General features: G+C 40.7%; 1 protein-coding gene across 1 annotated transcript; it reads left to right on the top strand.

The window, feature by feature from the left end:
* The first annotated feature begins 43 nt into the window (after window positions 1-43).
* LOC139712223 (centrosomal protein of 120 kDa-like) lies at window positions 44-20,621 on the top strand. The gene is made up of 17 exons (XM_071624059.1): window positions 44-170; window positions 3,947-4,239; window positions 5,172-5,316; window positions 6,066-6,232; window positions 7,289-7,486; window positions 8,808-9,050; window positions 9,850-10,180; window positions 10,630-10,795; window positions 11,412-11,561; window positions 12,903-13,017; window positions 13,524-13,703; window positions 14,180-14,344; window positions 15,191-15,280; window positions 16,275-16,480; window positions 18,503-18,674; window positions 19,649-19,893; window positions 20,378-20,621. The coding sequence occupies exons 1-17, from the start codon at window positions 125-127 to the stop codon at window positions 20,619-20,621; spliced, it is 3,156 nt and encodes a 1,051-aa protein (XP_071480160.1). The 5' UTR covers window positions 44-124.
* Window positions 20,622-22,402: the final 1,781 nt, after the last annotated feature.

Raw genomic sequence — 22,402 nt, 5'->3', positions numbered from 1 at the left:
GTTACTGCGCGTGCGTGAAGGCTGATAAAAATGGCCGCTAATTTTGAAGTTCTTGTTTACACATCGACGACGACCCTAGCAAACGTCTCATTGTAGAAGCTGATATCAAGCAACAGACATCACTATGGCCGGAGGAGACCAGTATCTCCTTGTCGTATCTATCATAAATGGTAAGATGTAGATATTTGAATATATAGTGTACGATTTGAACTATTCCGGTGGCGTTTACTCGGCAAGATCATAATTCGTCAATACAACAGTCCCAGATGTTCGGTTTTGTGCTGGTGAATGACATACTTAATAGTAGTTACAGTTGTATGAGATGAGATGAGACCTGCATCTGAGAATGGAGATTGTTTCTTTAATTTGCCCTAATTTAACTCTAACTAGATCTATAGTATTCATGGTCCTGATCCCTCATGATTGCATGTAAAGATGGCGAGTGAGCTGATTTGAGGACGTTGTAGAACTAACTAACGTTAGAATCTAGGATGTTCGTGAATCTTTTCTTAAAATTAAATTTAATCAAATAGCTATTAGAACGTCAGTGCAGTGTGGAGTAAAAAAAACCCCATTTTCGGCCGGCCTCCAAAATCGTATCCGTACACTTCTCACTTATCACAAGCCAGCAAATTCTACTGTCACAACACACGCATATCAGTTTTATCACATCGTTTCACATAATACTGGCACACTCGTTCACCACAGGATAAAGATACATTTAAAAAAATCCCAAATTTCGCCGTCAAAAACGCAGAATCGACGCAACTTTTCCAAAGCACGCGCGAGTTAGGTCCCGTGTCAAGAATTAGTGTCGCCGAAAAAGCGCTAAAAATTGAAAAATCAGGCCATTCTGTTGCAAGATTTTTTGCTTATCGCAAGCTCAGAGTGTGATAGTATCCTCAAAAACGCAAAAGAGAAACAAAATATCCGTACGTGCCGATGCAGTGAACAAATGTAGAATCTACAGGGGCTGAATGCAAGTGCCGAGTCACCAAAATTCGGACACGAACGGGTGCCGCAACATCCCAGATGCAACTTTGTGCCAACAAGGTATGGCGCTCGCACATTTTTCAGCGGCCTTGTATGTGTATTGACATTGAACGCGCATAGTGCGTGTCTGAATTTTGCACATGCCGTCCGAAATTTGGGGAATTATCAAGATGATAATATTTGGGGATTTTGTGAAATTTTATGATGTATTTAACAAAATCAATATTGGGAAAAAGTAGTTTGATATATCTAATATACATTTTTATAGATATAATTTTAGGCCTATATGTATTATTTGAGTTGAACAAATATTGCAGAAAATCTGAAGTGTCCGAAAATTGGTGATTTTACTCTGTTATGTACCACGTAAAGGTTGTTTCGAAAAACGAAGGAAGAATGGGGGGTATGGAAATGATCTTGTAGAAAAACATCTTTTCACGACCATGGGATCAATCTGGAAATGAGCAAGTGCACAATGGGTATGAATTGAATATGGAACATATGTATAGTTTAAAGTAAACCGTTTGCTGGTAAAATAGGACACTTTTAGAGGCGCTTAGATTTGTATAATTTCTTTTTTCATCGTACAGAGACACCACTCTGCTGACTCAGGGTGCTCCTACGTATACAGTATAACTGTGTGAAGGAGCGCCCCGGGGTTAGTGCTAGACCTAACATCGTTAGTGCTAATGCTATCTCCCAAACAACTGCCCTAGATAGTGCTCCACCATTGCACCAATGGTCAGATTGACACAAGCGATACAAATCAAAATGATCAATCCCAAAAAAGCCCAACTTGGTACTTGGTACTTGGTACTTTGAAGGTATCCTCCAAAAGACCCCAAACGGAGTTTGAACTGGAGGTGGCAGCAGAGAGTGGACTCAATTTGAGAAGACAGGTGGCTGAGTTAACTCGAGAGATTACACTTTGAGGAAGGCTATTCCATGTCCTTGCGGTTCGAGGGAAGAAAGAGTTCCTATATATATCTGTGTTGCTAATTGGTACTGTACTTCAAACTGATTTGAATGCCCCTGTCTACTTCTATCCAGTTTAGGATGAATGTGATCTGCATAATGTATGTCATTTTCCCTGTGGAGCATCTTGTGAAAACAGAATAAACATCCCCCCCCCCCCCCCCCCAGGGTGCCATATTTGGGAGCAATAGTCCAATGATTGACGTACTATAGATTTGTAGAGTTGGATAAAGTTTTAGATGTTAATTAAGGGAAGAAAACAATTTAAAGGCTTGATGATTCCAATCTTGCAATTTGAGTTTGCCACTACTTTGTCCAGTGAGCTGAAAATATGAACTGGCTGTCATGTGTGACTCCCGGATTCTTTTCAGTGGTAGAGGATGAGATTGGGGATCTTTGAGATGTAAGACTGTAGTCTAAGCCTGGGTTATTCTTCCCGTAGTGGACAACTTGCACCTATCTTTGTTGAAGGGGAGGGAAGCTGCCGTGTATCTGCCCATTCATTCAGATTCTTTAGATTGCCTTCCAGAGCTGCATGATCTCTGGTGTTGCTTACTAATGAGTAGAAAACATGTCATCAGCAAAGAGCTTGACTGTTCTCATTGGCGAACCAATGGTCTCCAACATGTCGTTGATGTTATGAGAAATAACTCTGGATCAAAGATACGTCCCTATGTTATGCCATTTGTTACTTGTGTTGCTGTACAATGTAGATGAAGTAACATTAACTACAGCTTGTTGTCTGCAATTTTGCATTGAGGACTTGATCCAATTCTGTAGTTTTCCTTGAATACCAAAGGCATGGATCTCAGTTTAGAGTCTTTTGTGTTGGACACCATCTAAAGCTTCTGGGATGTCTACTCATAGGTAATAACAATCTATGGAGTTGTTATTACCCAAAGCCTGCGCCCAGTCTTGTGATACCACCAGTAAATGAGTGATGCAGGATCTTCCCTTTCTGAAATTATGTTGAATAGATGCCCTGTGGCATTGATTTCATCTCAGAAGATTTTTTTCCATGAGTTTGCCAATAGTACAGCTCAGACTGACTGTATAGATGATGGTTTCCTGGGTTTCATTTGTCACCTTTTTTTTTTTATAGTGGTGTTACATTTGCAGTCCTCCAAGATGCTGATTCGATACTAAATATTGATTCATTGAAAAGATCTGAGTACGGTTGGATGAATACTTCCGCCAAGTCCTCGGTTACCAGGTACATGATTGTGTACTCAATCTTGACCTGACGGCTTAGAGCAGTCTAATTTCTAGGCACTCTTTAACCATTTCTGGATGAAATATGGTATTGTCTAGAGTTGTCTCAAAAGATCTGTCTTTACACAAAGTCATGCTGAATAAGTCCTCATGTGTAAAGACTGTAAAGCAAAAAGAACAAAAAAAAAAAAAGATTCAAAACATCAGCTTTTTCATGACCTGATTTAGGAATGGGTCCACCCAGTCCATTTCACCATTTTTTTTTTTTTTTTTTTTTTTTTTTTTTTTTTTTTTTTTTTACTTGCTTTGATTAATTTCTAGTTTTGTTTAAATTTGCCAGTAGAGGTTGCATTAACAGGTTTGTGGAAGAGGAGATGATTCAAAGCCTGGAACTTTGTCCTGGAAAAAAACTATATGGACTCTTTCTTTAATTTATCTATTTGTTTTTGTTTTTGTTTTTGTTTTTGTTTTTTTTTTGGGGGGGGGAGGCTGATTTGGCAGGAAAAAAAAATACTGTAGGAGCACTGTCAGTATTATCAAATCCCTTGCATATTGTGAAAATGAGGATGAGCTGAGCTTTTTGCCTTCTGATTGCCAGGCCCAAGGTTAACAACTTACTAAGGATTTCATGAGGCTCCAGATATTCCAGTCACCATATCACCATAATTAGATTATAAATGTATTCTTTGTATGTTTTCCCACCCAGCTAGAGCAGTCACATTATATGAAGCAACCTAACCTTTTCAATGATTATCACATTGTGCAGGGAGAAAATTTCCCAAACGGCCCAGTCAGGAGCTTGTGGTGGAGTCCAAATTTGACGGCGAGCTCCTGGCCACAGACCCAGTGCAGCACAGTGAGTCTCCAGAGTTCCACACTGAGCTGGCATGGGAGCTGAGCAGGAAAGCCCTACACCAGCACCGACTGCAGCGCACCCCTGTCAAACTTCTCTGCTACGCTGTGAGCGTGCAGACCAAGGCGAGGGAGAGCATAGGCTACGTTCTGCTGGACCTGAGATCTGCGGCTGTGAAGGAAGCGTCGCCAGCCAAGTTACCAACAGTGAGAGCTCTTCTTCTCTCCCTCTTCCTTTCTATTACTTTGTGTTCATTCCTTATCTCTGCACTTTGTTGTTCCAACTGTATGCTACTCTTTGTGGGGATACACACAGTAACCCCAGGATTGTTTTGATTGTCATATTCTCAGTAAGATTAAAAATAAAAAGAAGAGTAAATTAACTGCATTGCTAAGAAACAGACAGCCATCACTTAAATCTTGGGGACAGAAATGCTGAAGGGTGATAGGTCATCAATTACCAGAGAAAGTTGTTTTTCAGGAAAAGCAGTTGAGATAAATTCAGTCTGCTCAAAAGATGATGAAAATCAGACAGGATTTGATAAAGTTGTTAACACACTGACAGTTAGTAGCACATGATGCCGAGTGTGACGTATTGGACGGTGTAAACAGTACTGCACTTGATATACCACAAGCATAGTAAATTAAGAAATGTGTCTATCGAGAAAACATTTATGCGATAAAGCATCATGCTGCCAACAAAGGATGGATACTATTTGTGGGTGGCAAAAGTACAGTGATTTTAATCTCTTGCTCATGTTCTATTCCTTCACCACCCCACTCCCAACCCAAATTAAGTGACAAGGAGTGTGTAATGATTGGCTACTCAAAACATTGTACTACATTTACATGTTACTACTATGTGCATTGCATGGCCTATATCATGTGGGACTCTCGTCACCACTTTGGCTCTTGCTGGCATATAAGTTTTCAAAAATTCAAGTCCTCTCTTATCTCTCTGCTCAATGTTGTCATCATACCAGGAAGTGTAAAGAGGCACAGTGTTACTGACGGAGGATGTTATCAGCTTCACTACCATACCAATTGACGTACATTATTCCATCATTGAGATATGAGAAGACATGATTCACTCTGCCCTTTTGTCCCTGCATGCATTGTCTGCCTGCTTTGCTTTGCAGTCTGGCAAGTGGTACACCCTCCTCAACACCAAGTATCACCGTCACAAGCCAGAAATACACGTGGGCATTTCGTTAGAAGTGGATGCCCATGCCAGCAGGGATGAGAGTTTCAGAGCCAGGGCGGCGCCACCACGGCGCGGACAAGGTAATTCATTCTCTATCCTTTTTTTTTTGTTGCATAAATTATGGGAAATTAAAGTCTTTGACAAGGCTTTTATTTCATTTGTAATCTCTGAATTGGTAAATCTGCATCGAGATCCTTGATGCAGGAGACCTGTGTATAATCAGATCAGAACCTGCTGCGAGATGACGGCCATTCTCTCGGAGTTATTAAAGCGCTTTGAGATACTTAACAAGTGTGAAATGTACTATATAAAAATCAGCTATCATTATTATTATTATTATTATCATTAATATTTTCAAGTTGTGAGGTCATGATGATGTCAGAAATGCTCTTAAGAGAGGAGCTTGCAATCAAAGTTGAATGACATTAGATTTCTGATTATATAAATTTGGGTCTGACTGTGTATGTTCTAAGTTGCCACATTGTTTATTGGTGCTGCTTTAACTCTCTTCCTAATCTACTGTAAACCAGTTTTGCCAGTGGCATTCAATGCATTTTGTAGGGGAAAAAAAAACAACTTTCACATGCATTTTACTTTTTGCCAATCTTGGTATGCGAAATTAGCTATTGTGGTTTAATGATATTTTGCTGTATCAGCATCATACTGATTATTTAATCGGAAAGAGCAATGTATGAAGTTATTTGATGCTCTGTGATTATATGTACAATGTTGTATGCCGACCTATTCATTCGTTGATGAAATCTCCCCCCTGCTGCAGTATTATACATTGCTGTGTGTGTCATCCTATTGATTTCTATGTCTTTGGCAGTTCCTTTGAAGCCAGAGGAAACAGGTCAAGTGCCCAAGATAGAGCCAGAATCCCTCTCTCCACGGCTGAACAACGAGGAAGGGTTCTACCAGATTGGACCAGCCGACACCTGTAGGGAAAGCTTTGTCCTCTCGGTCACCATAGCCTTTGCTGCGAACCTGTCAAAAGTATGTTTGTGTGTACAGTGTATAGTGTTTGCATGTATTTATTGAACGTTTTTTTTCTGTGATCTGATGAGATTTACTCAGAATTTATTGTATAGATCTCATTGTTGTCATTCAAGCAAAGCATTTTTTCATCGTTTAAATGTGTGGACTAAAAATGGCATCATGGGGAGACATTTGGAATGATCATTTGATGTCTGCTAAAGTTCATCACTTTAGATTTAAGTGGACACTGATGGTGGTTGAGACTTCTGCTCAGTATCGCTTTGCAGAGTAGAATATCAAGAGGAAAATGACATCTAAACTTTGATAGTGACGATCGACTTGCACGTTCTTTTATCATTTTTTTTTTTCAATTTGGTTCTTGTTGTCATGTGTTATGTAATAATGACATTGGTCTGATTCATTTCATGAGATTCTTAGGCAAAAGGTCCAGCCCAGCAATGGCTTTAAAGTGCATTTATCCCATTTAGGACGTGCTGATTTTGTTACAACACGCATTTCCCATAGACACTTGCCTGAGTATACCCGGGACTCATCCTCAACAGGTCATAATCATAGTATATTCAAAATAGCCATGGAACATGAAATAAAAAATGAACTTTACATGATATAATGCAACAAAATGACTGACATTAGATACATGAGAGAAAGATGATACTGTGAAGCCTCATGCATTTGCGACGTGAAACTTTGGCGAATAGGAGAATTGCCAACCATGTAAAAATTGTTAGTATACTACATGTACTAGTAATACAAGAATTTGTGGAACACACGCTGCTGGTTGATTGAAAACACACAACAAAACTGAATGCATGGTTAGTAAACAAGAACAACAAAAAGAATGCACACTACTAGGAAGCATATTAGTGCGAGTACTTGTATGGTGTGCAGCAGTGTACTGGCATTTAATGCATTGTGTAGACAAAAACTTTCACATACATTTTACTTTTGCAAATCTTGGTTCCTTGTGAAATTCATGAAAATATCATGCATGCAAACATTTTGTGTTTTACAGTACTGTATTGCTTCTTTTTATTTCCAAATGTTTTCATGCAGTTGGTGCCTACAGACACACCGCTACCAGCACACCATGAGGGCTTCTTCTTCTTTTACTCGTTGCTTGGCAACCACGTGACCAACGACAGCTTTCAGGACATTCTAAACCCGGTGTTTCCCGCGGAGAGAGCGTCCGTCAGAATCAAGAGTAGCGTAGACACGTTACGGGCGTTCTTTCAGCGAGAGCCTTTGCTTCAGGTATTAAGGACACAATGCATTGAAAATAATGTGATATGCTTCAAGAACATATTATGGGCAATTTCATTGAATAAGTTAAATACAGGAACTACATGTAGCAAACATGGGGTTGCATGTAAGGCATGCAAGTGAGGATATATTCCATAATGTTACAATGCCAATACATATTTTACATATTTCAGCTGCTAGACTGCCCGTTCATGGCATTAGCAAATGTGATGCACGTTCCCAATGATATTTTGACAAAATAAGGCTAAAAATGGATATTTTGTGATTGTGTGTAATGAGGGATTCTAGCATCCAGCATATCAGAGACAGCAGTATAAGAGTATGAGTTACTGTGAGACAAATGAAATGCCAAAGCATACAACAGGTCAAGAAAATTTTCACATTTTATTGGGCGAGAGCTGTGTGTTGATTTTTACTGGCCACATATTGCCTCAACGGCAATAGTTATTGTAAACATGCCATCGCACACTTGTAGCAAGAGTTTGTACGCTTAGCAAGCGTCTGTGAACTTAGTAAGAGATGCCTATCAGCTTGCTAACCATGCATCCAGTAGATTTACCGTGCAACCAGAACTTAATAGATGCATGGCTAGAATTACTGGATGCACGGTATGGCTAGCCATGCATCTATGGCTAGCCAAAAGGAAATTCATCCTGTAAATTTCCCATCAAGTTACATGACTGAAAATTGACCTGTCAAAAAACCGCTCCTCATTCTATAAAGCAGGTGATGTACATGTCTTTTCATTCATCAGTAGGAATAGTGCGCATGCAGTAACCATGAAATCTATTCTAAACCAACATGGCTTTACCTCGTGGGTTCAACAATTCCATAGTTTAACTCATGCACACAATGCCTGCTGACATACTCAGACCTGTGCATCATTTTGTATACCATACTAAAGCCCGCCGCACACTACACGATTTTGCCCCGATTCACCGGTCTTAAGACCTTAAGACTAGAAGTGTGACGTCACAGTCTTGCCCTTTTCTGGTCGTACGACTGGGTCTTAGCGCCAGTCGTAGAGATTTGACATGTTGAATTTCTACGACTTGTCGTAAGCTTTCAGCCATTCACAATGCAGTAAAATGCAAGCGCACGCAGTGCGCACTGCGCGCGCTTTCAGTCGGGTCGTATAGTGTGCGGTGTCCGGTCGTACGACAAGTCTTAAGACCCAGCTTGGCTTAAGACTTTAAGACCAGTCGGATCGTGTAGTGTGCGGCGGGCTTAAGTCAGCCATTGTTTCACCTCACACAGGGCCTTTCATGTAGTGATGAATGTACAAAAGTATGAAAACACTGATTCCTCGCAGATCCATCTCTGCTGTGGAGAGAAGACATTGGGGACAGCTGACGTGCGACTGAGTACACTCCTCCAGCCGGGCGACGATGCCATTGACCGCCAGGCGCTGGTCACAGAGGGCGCTTTCCAGATCCTCAGCACCACCCAGCGCCAGCAGCAAGAGCCCCCCGTGGCTAGCAGCTCCTCCCCATGTGTCGGGGCCTCGGTGGCTCTGCGGAGAGAGGAGATACCACTGCAGCCCCAGCTGAGCCAGGCATGTCATGAATGCATATCGCACTATGAATTTTTCATTTACTTACTTACTTGTATTTACTTGGATGTAGTGATGTAAAAGCAGTGCTTCTTTGCCCCTCAAAGCATCACTATTCCTTCAATATGGGCTGTACCATTGGTATGTTAAGGAACACGAAATGTATACTATGGTATGCAGGGCAAGAAATGTACCAAATATCTCAAAACTGCAGACACTAGTAATGAAATGGTTGGCACGTGCTGATAATATAGCATCATAAAAATGAGTGTGTGTAAATCTCATATTCCACTGTGTTTACAACTACAGTTCAGGTTTGACAGGGAGTGTACAGTCCAACTCAAAATTAAGAATACCGGTACTTTTATCGAGTTGATACTTGATCTATTACTGTGGGGCTGCCTAATCAGAAATTGCTGAAATGATGTCCAAAATACTGTTAATATGTGTGTTAAGGTGCAGTGAATCCTATTTTATTTTAAGCACATACATGTATCTATGTTGGTAATAAGCTGTGGAATCTGGTTATCTGTAATGAGGATGTTCGTGACCAACTCAGCTACGTTGTATAAGAGCAAATATTTACTAGCCTTCTTCAGTGATATTGTTGGGTTTTTTTTCTTTCTTTCTGGCTTTTATGTATGCAGTAATGTGGTCTCTTTTTCTTTCAGGCTTTAAAGTATGCAGCAGGCTAGAGTTGAAGATTTTTGAAAATGATATTGCATTGGTGGTGTAAATTTGCTAGACAGCCTGTTTGCCAACTGATATAAAGTATTCTCAATATCCGATGATGTTTACTTAGGCTGATGACGCTGGTCAAAAAGAGCAAGGACAGATGGCGGCAGAGAAGCCATCGACTCCCACCAAGGCTCCCCCGATATCCCCACCTGAGTCGCCCCTCGCCGTACCCCATGAAGAAACTCCCTCCAAGAAGAAGCGCACTGAAAAAGGCAGGCAGGTAGCCTCTGTCCCCAAGGACCCCGCCCAAGGGTCCCCCCACGGGTCTCCCCGTGGCTCCAGTGACAGCTATGGCGGATACACCCCACCGCAGGAAGAGTCAAAAGCCGACACTGATGCAGACACGCTGCATGATGTGGAAGATGTGGAGGCGGAGCCGAGGAAAAAAGTTGAAGGTGAGAGTGAAATGATTTGAAGGAGTTGTTTTTGCCCCCCAAACGCTTATCTTTTGTGTGTTTTGGTTTGTGTTTGTTTTATCATTTTTTTGTGTGTGTACGTGTCTGTTTTGATCACAACTGCTCATGGCCTTATGTCAAATAATTTTCTTGTGTGGGGTTGGATAATCAAGTTGCGGAGTTCTTAGCTGTCCCACAGATGTGACATACCCAGTTGCTGAGGTGATGGAATCCAAATCCATGTCCACTGCAGCAGTATTAGTTTAGTTGAACAATTGATAGTGTTTGTGATTGGAAATTATTTTTTTGTTCTTGATCTCAACTGTTGGATTAACAACTCTCAAGAAAAGTTTCTTGATGATGAGTGGATACCTATGTGCTAAGAGCTCCAATCTCCCTCTTTGTCCATCATATCTCAAAACGTGTCCATCTTATTTTGTTCTTCCCAGATGCCAAAGCTGCCAAACCATCTCCAAAGTCCAAAAAGGCAAAAACTACTCCCGTCGTTAAGCAGCTTGACTTTGCCGACGTGTCTGTCCACCACTTCTGCTTCTCCATCGATCTCAGGAGCATCAAGGATGTCCTCACATCAACCAACCTCAGCATCTTCTTGAGGTCAGCCTTGCCTTCCTTCATTACTTCAACTGAAGAACATACTATTTAAGACTGCTGTGACTTTATCACACAGTGTTTATTCATTTATCTATTTATTCCGTCATATTTAAACAGGGTAGTCCCCTCAGTTTCTCAACTGCTTTCCAGGGGAGCCCTGTGTACATATACGTGTACATGATAAAACACTTGATTACAATAGACTTCATAAAAAAAATCAGATACAAGAGGTTAGTATAACGCATGCTTACGAAGTTACATTTATGAAATCTTGCATGAATGTCAATCATACACATGTCTGAATATCAGATCTTGCATGCATGAAAAGTGTAGATTTGAACTCTGAATTATTTCTCTTTGGCTGAAACAGCAAATCTTTGAATGTCAATAGTGACCTAAAAGATCTAGGCACTCAGATTGATTGGGAAGTTGATTTAGCATTATGAACATGGTTTGTGCATTTTCATGGCTGTCAATGATGTGTGTACATGGCATTATATTAAGCAAAATGATTACTTAGTAGTATACTTTGCCACAGGACTTACTATACTCTCAAGGAGGTTTGTGCAAACCACTTTACTGGGTATCCATACCATGATTTTGAATCTATGACCTGCAGGTACACGTACCCCTTCTTCGGCAGCTCAGCCCCCATTATGACTCACCCCCCAGTAGAGGTACGTCGCCACACTGAAGTGTTGCTGCCACACTCCTTCTGTGCCTTTGACTTCGCCACAACCCCGCAGCAACTGAGGGAAACATTGCTCAGGTAACACCGGGGAGTTTGTGTACCATGTGATTATAATTTCTTGTGATTTCTTGTCACATGTTTTTTGTGTAATGGTGTGGATTTGTGCATTTATGATATCCTGATTTTGTCATTGTAACAAATTTTAAATCCAACTTTTTCTCTCCCTTTGTCTTCAAGAATATGAAATAAGCAGCATGTCTCTTTTATTTTCCATTGAACAGATTTGCTCTACTTTATGTGGAAGACCAGCTCAGAATCCTCATATATATTCGGCTTATGCTAGGTAGTCACTCAAAAATTTAGCGGGACACAGTATAATGAATGAAGTCAGTGACTATGAAGTAGCAAAGATATACTACCGTAGAGTACCTGTGTTTTGATTTTGATAGCTCTAGGAATCCACTGCAATTGTGTAATAGATCAGAGAATAGTAATGTTGTGGAATCATGTCATATCCTAAGGCTAACAGAGACAATTACAGTGATTTAATGCAAATTTCTTCATTGATTGCTGGAAATGTCATAAGTATACAAAAATGTTTCTTATACAAATTAACTTCTGTATATGGCATTGTTTTGACTAGCAAAGGAAAGCTGACACTTGTTAGAAAAGTATCAGGAGTGTACAGATTCTGTGGTGGGAATGGCTCATTGATTCATACGTGACTCTGCAATGGACAATGCTGTTTGTGAGACGGGTATCACAATGTATCCAATGGCAAATGCATGTTTTATGTGACTGTTAATTTTGTGCGACATAAACGTGGGGTTTAGTGGTTGTTCAATATCATTCACAGAACTATTGCTGGCAAGTTTGAGACAGTGCACTAGTATGCACTAGTTATAGTTGTTACCCCTTTCCTCATGCAAAGTTGGCTAGCTGTGAAGACATGCATTTACTCTGTATGTAACTTGAATACTAAAGGAACTGCAGTGGGTCGACATTGAGCAGTACTTGGCACAGTACCAAATATTGATAAATTGATTTTGCCATAAAATTTGATTGATTGTGTTGACTAAAGATGTGGATTACAGTTTCTAGTTATCAGGGTAAGCGAAAATCTGTATATGGGTGACCTTATAAATCAAGTAGTGCTCAGTTATAAGTTTACAGTTTTGAAGTGATGCCGCACACTATATAAGGGTATTTACTTCAGTGCAAAATGCATGAGGACCAACTCTTTCAGCTCATTTCGCATAAATGAGAATCCACTACCTTTATATGATTGCTGCATTGCATCAACACACTCACACTTGTTCATCACTTATGTAATTGACGTCAAGTTTAAGTGAGCTGGAATAACTGTATTGTTCTATCTTTGTCTGCTTCCCTGCCCCCCCCCCCCCCCCATACCCCCAGAGTACCTCTTCTGGTGGAGGTGTGGCACAGAGACAAGATGACCAAGGACCAGCTACTGGGCGTGGCCAGGGTGCCCCTTGCTGGCATCCTCAATGCAGACCGTGCTCGGATAGCTGTGAGTTTTTCCATCTTGAGACTAATGTGTTTGTGATTGGATCATTTTCTATAAGCCTTCCCTCTGCCTTTCATGACCCCGCCATTTGTATAGTCTGTTTTAGTTTTGGTTGATGACTAACTTCACAATATTTTGTCATTTTCTTTTCAAGTGGAAATAGATTAAAGCACATGCAACGGCTTTGTGGCATTTCTATTTCAGCGTATCAACAAGACCCATTCTTATAAAAGCAATAGCTATGATATTTTCATCTTTGTTTTGTTTCAATTTGAAGAGATGAGTACACAGAATGTGTAGGAATGATTTTTCATTTTTGCATATCTTAGACATAAGAGAATGATAAATAGCTAGAAAATTGTTTGACATCCCATGTTTTGTGCTGGTAATTTGACATTTTATGATTGGTCAGTAGGAACATGTGAGATGATTTTAGAGTGCATGTGAGTGCACTAGTAAATGGTTTATATTTGTTTTCTTCATAATGACCTATCTGAACCACAATCCAGGCAAATACAGCAGAAGGAAATGAAGGGTGGCGTCAGATCTTCACTGAGCGTGTTGCCGTGGAGACAACAGAGGGCAAGCTAACCAGACTGGCGGAGCTGCAGGTAGTCCTGGGTCTAGATGACTACGGTTCAATCAGGATGCAGGAGGTTTACATGGGGCCTGGTGATGATGTGTCACAGGTGAGTGGAGAGTGACAGTGTAGCCCTGACTCCCTTCCAAGCCTGCAAAGTTTTCCATCATTTTCCAGTGAATGCAATGAATATACAAGAGTTCAAAGAGATCGGGGGTGGGAGCATTTCATTGGGCGTTTGGTCATAAATATTTTTCTGATAAACTGTTATAAGCTGAAATCCTTGCATCTGATTGGTTGAGAGCAATTTTGTCAGAAAGAAAAAAAAATCTGACAAAACACTTGAACAAATGCCCCCCTTGAGTTATGCATATAATTCTCTTTCACAGTGAGTTGAATGGAAATCATTTTCCTTTCCTGAAGGGGTGATGTAAAGTTGATACAAAAGCTATCATGATGATGATTATTATACCAATAGTACTGTCAATCATATTCATCACCAATCATTACTAATTATCACCTGTCATCACTTGGAATATATGGACCATATCCATTCTTTTCATCTTATCCCTTTTTTAAATCCAGACGACGACCACCAGCAGCTCGCTTCAGCCACCTCAACCTCCACCTGCCAAACATGCCCCGCCCCCTCCTCCAGCTCCAGCTGACCCAAGGGAGACGGCCGAGTACAAGGCTGCCATGGAGCTGGAGCTGTGGAAGGAGCAACAAGCTGGGGCCTTTGAAAGTCAGGTAGTAGAGCTTGAAGAAAAGGGATCATTCCCATGGTTACCACAGATATGTTATCTATATTACTTAGTAGTGACTTTATGTCAGTAGTTGACACCAGAGTGCCCAAACTTGTGTGCACTAGCCTATGATGGAGTGCAGCTCATCATGAAAAAAAAAGATCAAACAACTCTTCATGAAATGCATTAACTCCTTATGTACCACGTTCGCACGTCCGACTCAGGCGACGGCGTGCCAACTTCGCATATTCCGCTCAAACGCACAAACCCACCCAAACCAATTGATAAATCGCCAAATGCCACAATACGATGAAACCGTTTCTCATGACTCCATTCCTCTCGTCTATAGCTTCCATTTTATGTGGTGAATGACTAACAAGCAGTGTTTCATTCTGGATTTGCATGCATGTCACTGCTTTGTGTGCAAAAGTCATATATTTACAGTGAATGTAGCTACTGAGCATTCGAAAGAAAAGCAATTTTAGATTTGTCATAGAATTTACATCAATGCAAAGCTTGGCATTTTCTCTACAACTTTGCTCACGTACAGATTTGAAGAACAGAATGTTTTCTCAACGCTTGACTACGTTGGTGTCTCAGAATAATGTGGCACACCGGGGGTTTTCACCATGGCACATAAAGAGTTAAGTGCATGGTATATAATGGGAAACCTCACTATGACAAGCTGTTTGGGACCACTGAAATCTATAAAAGAAGAAAGAAAAAGAAGAATGGGACCTGCAAAATCATCTTATATCAGGTACCTTCAAATATCCAACCTTGTTATACTGAGGATCCACCGTACATCTCTCTGTACTTTCCCCCTACTGGATTTCTCTTTCGCACACAGCTGAAGGAGAAAGAGCTACGACAGCTGCAATCTCTGGCGGAAGAGTTCAAGCGGAGGGACAGAGAAAGGACTTTACTCCTCAAAAAGAAGGTGATGATGATGGAGATACAGTTTGAAATGAGATCATCATCTTCTTTGTTTCCAGAAATGTAAAATCTGCTCACCACAGCTGGGCTGAGTGTGCCTATTGGGTCTGCTTTGTTCACCAATTACCTAGTAGAACTGATGTCTTGGAACTAATTGTCATTGAACAGAGATTACCTGATCCCTCTAATCCCTATTAGCCTTCCTGTTGAACTGAGGCACTTTGGTTACACCTGAGTGGCCTTGATTACTTTGCAACTAGGTTAATAGGTTTGGAGGGATTGCTGAATGGCAATGAAAAAAGTTTGGCAAGTGAATTAAGCTAAGTCTAAGTGCCTGAGCACATAAAATGTAGAATGCACAGCATTGAGGCAGTCATGTGGGGTGGCTGTAATAAAGTGAAAGCATCAAATCACAGCCACTTTGGAGGGATCAAGCTAATGTGGGACTATGACATTTAGATGTCAATGATACATATAATGCAGAGTCTTGTCAGGACACCAACAGGAGGCATTTGGTACCTGAGACTGTAACATTTATTGTCTAATTCTTATAACTGTTGCATGAGACTGGTAATATGTCATTTTTTTTTGTTTTTTTTTTTGTTAACAGAGTATGGGTTATCTCACCTGTTACGGGATAAGCTTCTCCATGGTTACTATCTTCAAGAAGATGGTGTCCAGAAAGTTTGGTAGACCTACACCAGTAAACTGGCCCATTCCGTTGACCAGCTTTTTATGTGTATGTTCAATTTTCTGAGCACCCTTCAAACAAAGGTTGCCCCTAACAAACAAAAAGCTTATCTGAGGCTTGCCTAACATGGCAAGAACTAATGCATGCAAGATGTATTGCAAGTAGTGAAATTATTTGATATAAACAGGTTAATTGAATAGCTCATAACCATGCATCGGGGGGGGGGGGGGGGGGGGGGGGGGAGGAGGGATCTGTAGATATGAACACATCAGTAAACCATGATGTTGAATTTGCCCGATGCCAACAGACAGAGGAGTACAGCTCCCTGGAGGAGCAGCTACGGCTGGCTCTGGCCGATGTGGAGAAGCGGGAGCGGCAGCTGGCAGCCAACGAGGCCGAGGTGGTGCGGCTGCGGGCCGACCTCCAGAGGGAGCACCAGCTGAAGATGGTGGAGATGCAGGAGGCGTCCAGGAGACTCAAGGAGGACTGCCTCCACCAGATTGAGCTGGAAAAGTGAGTCAAGAGCTGCTGATTTGTGGAGCTCTCTCATCACCAGGTATCACTGGTGTCTTACCATAGTGGCCCCAAGAGACCAGAGCCATCACAGTTCTGAGAATTTTGCAATATTTGATGAGTCAGTACCACACATTTGAAGCGCTTCAATATGAAAAAAATGTCGCAGAATCCATGGTATGTGATTTGGTTTTGGGGGTATTTTTACAGAGTTTATCCCCTCAGGATCATTAGCATCAAAAAGCAGTCGACATTGTATAGAAATATTAGGGTAATAGTAATGAGAGAGTTTATCCTGTCCATGTTGCAGGTAATTGCCTTTTTATATAAAGCCTATATTTCCTCTAAACCCCTTCTTTGCCAATTGGCACACGTGTTGGAGTGTTTTATATGCCTGGAAACAAATTGTCAATGAATAGAGATACCTACATGTATCACCCTAATCCCTACTGAATCCCTATGGCCCCCCTGTGCTGTTGGATGGAAGAACATTGCTACACTTGAGTGAATGTGCCAACTGTACAACTAGGTCAATAATGGAGGAATTGTTGAATATGCTCTGTTGAAAAGGCTTGGCTAGTTAAAGATAATAAAAAGTTTTGGTACCTCAAAAGTTTCCTTGAATTTCCTTGTCTTAGTTTGTGTTTCAGGTTACAGTACCTTTCATATAACTAACACTGTGAGACTTACTCGCCCCAAAGTGCTCTCATGTCTTAGTAATCATGCAATTAACTGCAACCAGCAGTCCCATACGCATAGCGTAATCTGGCTTCGCATTGTTGCATTCAGGATCATGACAGATTTAGTATTGCAGGGCAAATGTCAACTTAAAATCCCAAAAATTCTTCAATTTGAAGACTTACCAATTAAGTAGAAGTATTGAAGACAGGCTTCGGGCAACGTTTGGTTCTTCCTATAGTCCCTTTCTGTTCGAATTGATGACTGAATGTGACTCGGTCGACAGGACCTTGGGAGAGCTACATACATTGAATACTACAGCCAGTGCATGCGAACACATCACATGCGTACAAATTTCAAATCCATGAACGGATAAGATGTTTGTGTGCGCATGCGCTGGCCGTAGTATTCAGTGTATGTAGCTCTCCCAAGGTCCTCTCGACCGAGTCACATTCAGTCATCAATTCGAACAGAAAGGGACTATTGGCAGAACCAAACATTGTTCGAAGCCTGTTTTCAATACTTCAACTTAATTGGTAAGTCTTCAAATCGAAGAAATTTTTGGATTTTAAGTTGACATTTACCCACGATACTAATTCTGTCATGATCCTGAATGCGACAATGCGAAGCCCCATTACGCTATGTGTATGGGGCTGCTGGTCGCAGTCAGTGGTTTCGTACAATAGTTATCAACGCGGTACCGCAACGGCTCTGGTACGAAACCATTATTGCATGATTACCAAGACATGAGAGCACTTTGGGGCGAGTAATTCTCACAGACAACGTACTTTAACCTGAAACACAAACCAAGACAAGGAAATTCAGGGAAACTTTTGAGGTACCAAAACTTTTTATTATCTTTAAGCAGAATGCCTTGGCAGGTAAAGGGTTAACATGGCAAATGGTATCAGATAATGACATCTAATGGAATCCTAACTCAAACAGGCTTTGTTAGTTATGTTGATTTTTTTTTAAAACATAATGCCACTGCATGCTATATTCATGAAGATAAAAGAGTAATGTGTATCATTCACTTGTTCTGTAATATACATAATGTTAATATTAGATAATACCACACCATTTGTGCACTGTAAGCAATGATGAACCAATTTATTCGCTATCCATGAATATTATCAATTATGTGCTATTGAGGTCTATTACTTCCTGGAGATAGTGTATAAGACAACAAGGTAACAGATGTGTTTATTTTCTGTCATTTTTTTATCTGTCTGATTCAATACCACCACATTCATCTCTGAATGAAAGGTCACTACAGTGTGTAAATTATTATAACCGATCATTGTTTTTCTTAGTTTTCCTTGTGTATTTGTTTATTTCCCATAGGTCAAGAGTTCGGATATTGGAGGAGGAGAAGCAGCGTCTGGCCAACCAGCTGACCGAGGCTGACCAGAGGCTGGCCAAGAAGGACCAGGAGTTTGAGCATTTCCGGCAGGAATCCAGCGGCAAGCCTGAGATCCATCTCCAGGCCCAGATCAATCTTCTGACATTGGAGAAGGTATCATGTTCTATTCTTTCCATCATCTGATTTGTGCATACACAGTCTGGGAACAAATTGATACTCTAAGAATGCCATATCACTGGATGCCCCAATCTACTGCTAGTGCCCTTAGTCAAACAGATACCGTAAAACATGACATATTCGTGGCATGAAATTTCGCAAATTGGAGCCGACGACTTTTTTCGCGACATTAAATTTTCGCGAATTGCCACTGGCATTCAATGCTAATACTGTAGGCAAGAACTTTTGTGTGCATTTTAACCCGTTCCATACTGAATTCTAAAATCCTAATAGAGTTAATACACAGGCCACCAGGTTCCCGTACGGAACGGGTTAATTTCGCAATTCTTGGCTCTCACGAAATTTGCAAAATTAAAATAGAGTGAACATTCCTCGTTTTACAGTAAACTAATGTCTGGATGATGCCATTTAATGATGAATCTCCATATGCAATCACACTCTTATGAGAATGAATACACAAACACAAACTTGTGTTCTTCATCTATGTCAGGTTTAGGTGAAATGGATGCTGATTTATGGAAGAGCTGAAAAAATAATTCTCCACCATGAAATCCAACAGAAAGGCATAGCATGTGCACGATATCGAGACTGAATTGACCTTCACACAAGAAGATACAATGTAAATTGCGTTCATTGTTGAAATTGAAATGCCACAGCTTTAAAAACCTTGACTGTTTATCGATAAACATAATTCTTGCTTTGTTTTGTGTGTAATGATCTGACCTTTGTGTCATACATCAAGAAAACTCAACGAGAACATTGCATGCCTATTTAAAACAAAAAATATGCACTCCTGTTGTCAATATTTCCGTGGCTTTGTTTTTTCTGAACAGCAATTTGAGATTTTTCTTTAAGAGGAAACAAACATACAAAAGGGTTAAAAAATACAAAAATGTGTCACAGAAATACAACTTCAAATTGATCATCCACTTTGACATTCCTCACCCCAGGTGGAGGTTGAGCGGAAGCTGGAATCAGCCACCAAGTCCAAAGTGCACTACAAGCAGCAGTGGGGTCGGGCCCTGAAGGAGCTGGCCCGCCTCAAGCAGAGGGAGGCCAGCGAGGCCCGGCAGCGGCTCAAGCGTCAGCAGCAGGAGCTAGAGCACATGAGGCTGCGCTACCTGGCTGCGGAGGAGAAGGAAGTGGCCAAGGTGGAACAGAAGGAGCTACAGGAGATTAAGGGCGAGCTGGACAGGTGAGCTTGGACATTTGCCCCTTGCCCCCTCCCCCTCCCCCCTTTGTAGAGTCAAAAGCTACATTATGTGACTTGTTGACCTCACTGAATAGAGTAAAATGTAATATATCAAATAGTCTAAGTTTGATAAAAGGTAGTCGTACAAAGAAAGTTGTGATAATTTGTTTTTAGCAACTGGACCCCCTTTCCTCAAATGTAATTTGTAAGCGTACGGAATATCCTTGGGAAAGAGACATTGAAGAGACACTTTGTCACACACTTATTTCTTCTTGATATAGCACAAGACTTGAAACATATGTCATTGGAAGGTAATTCTTTTGGGATTTACTAGCTTTGTTGTTTGCTCAAACTATAACCTATCCAAGCTTGTTAAGTGCTTGGTCTAATTGCAAGATATTTTTGATGTAGGTAATTCCTCTGCACTATGCTGGTCATAAACTGTTTTAATGGTGACTCTTTCTCTCACTCGCCCCTTTCCTGAAAGACTGAAAGAAGGGGATAAAGCCAAGAGCAAATCTCCTGACCGGCCGACCTCGCACCCAGGGACTGATGTTGGTACCGGGGAGACAGAAGAGCGTATCGAGGATGCAGGGATGGAAGAGCACGTGGCAAGGTTGATTGAGGAGAGGGACACGCTGCTTAGGACGGGGGTCTACACCCATCAGGACCGCATTATCAGTGAGCTAGACAGGCAGATCAGGCAGGCCATAGCCCAGAAGGCATCATGACAACAGGAAGACATCAATCTCTGGTTTTCTCGTCAAGGGATGGAGGAATGTACGTGAGGGCAGAGAGATGAATGAAATGTGATGGGAGGCATTTTTAGAATTTATTTTACACATGGCCTGTCTGTATTTCTGCATAGAAAATGTTGGCAGCAATGAGACTCGTATGTTTATAGTGGAAACGATACTTGCAGCTTACTAAACTCATGTGAATTGTATATGAAGTCCTGTTTACTGTATACATTGCATATTTTGTGAGTTTCTTATTTTCGTGAATTTCACTAGTTGGGTGCTATTCTCGCATTCAAAAAGATGTGAAAATATCAACTCTGGCGCAACTGATCCCAACATGAATGTAAAGTGCACGCGCGCATACATTTCTCCATTCATTGCTGTACTCCAAGAAATTGTTGGGAAGTTATTAGACTCTCAAAGCATATGGCGTATACAGTATTTCTCACCTTGAATCCTTGATTGGAAAAATATATATAAATGTATATTTTCATATTCTTATAGTGTGGCCTCAACTGGCATCTATTAAAAAGTGTCTTGGGTCTCAGTGAGCAAATTCACTCATTTTTACTATACAGCATTTCTAAGCAGGTATTTCTCAATATTTACCAGACCAGATTATACATGACTATGTGTGATTTCTATACCATTTAAGTTTTAAAAAAAATCAAGAGTACACCAATGCTTTCCTTAAAGGGATGGTATAGCTTTGGTTGAGATGGGGGATTCAGATTTTATCTTTTTGTGAGATAGATAGAAACCACTTTAAAGAGCATACAATTCCAAGACAAGTGCAAACTTTATTTGATAACAATTGGTTTTGAAATGGCTAAATATCAAAAAAACAAAGTAAAACCAAAAGGGTTTTTAGATATCTGAGAAAATTCACAACCAATTTTCATCAAATAAACTCGGAATTCCTCTGAGAATTGCATGCTTTTCATATTTTGTAAAAGGTCTCTCATTGTCTTAAAAAAAAAAAACTGTTAGAAACCTGATACCCCACCTCAACCAAAACTATACCATCCCTTTAAATGCATGATAAAAGGCCAAGTAAGATATGAGACTGATGGTTAGTCTTGATGTCAGTCTTGTCTATTCTAGACAAGGAGCAAGAATCACTCCAAGCTGTGCCTCAGTGTTGAGTGGAGTATACTATAAATGCAGTTATTCTTCACACATGCAGGTCACAATCCAGTTCACTTACACCTTATGAGTTGTATTTGCTGTTATGAACTCTGTGTACTCAGCATACTAGCAATAAGTGTACATGTGTATGCAGTGCAAAGTGAAAACATTCCAAACCAATCAAGTTATTTCTGGATCGTTTTTATATCATGAAATGTTCAATACATAGTTTGATAGTTCGACTTGAATATTAATACCTTCTAACATGTAATACAAGAAAGCCCTGTTAGAACAAGGCTACTGGGACCACCGATTACACCTAATTTAAAACTGATACCTTGTTGTAAACATCCTAAAAAAAAGGAGACCAACTGAATACAGCTGTGGTAAATTAGACCGCCATATTCACCTGATTAAAAGCAGAACATTGTTGTCAGTGAGCTTGTTAGAACAGAGTTTCCCTGCATTTTCACTGCTGGAAATATTGCATGTCCCTTCTAGGATGGAGATGGTGAAAGGTTGGTCACTGCAGTTTTGTTTGCAGTCCTTTTGATGCTAATGATGCCCCATTTTCTGTTAAATAGAAAAATTCCCATGAGCAATTGCAGTTTTAATCTGTGCATTTGCCACACAGTACAATGTAA

The sequence above is a fragment of the Diadema antillarum genome, unplaced genomic scaffold (assembly GCF_040938485.1).
Source record: "Diadema antillarum isolate AM-2024a unplaced genomic scaffold, OU_Dant_1.0 seq00001774_RagTag, whole genome shotgun sequence".
NCBI lineage: Eukaryota > Metazoa > Echinodermata > Echinoidea > Diadematoida > Diadematidae > Diadema > Diadema antillarum.
Note: the sequence above shows the minus strand (reverse complement) of the source record. Positions and strands in the feature narration are given on the sequence as shown.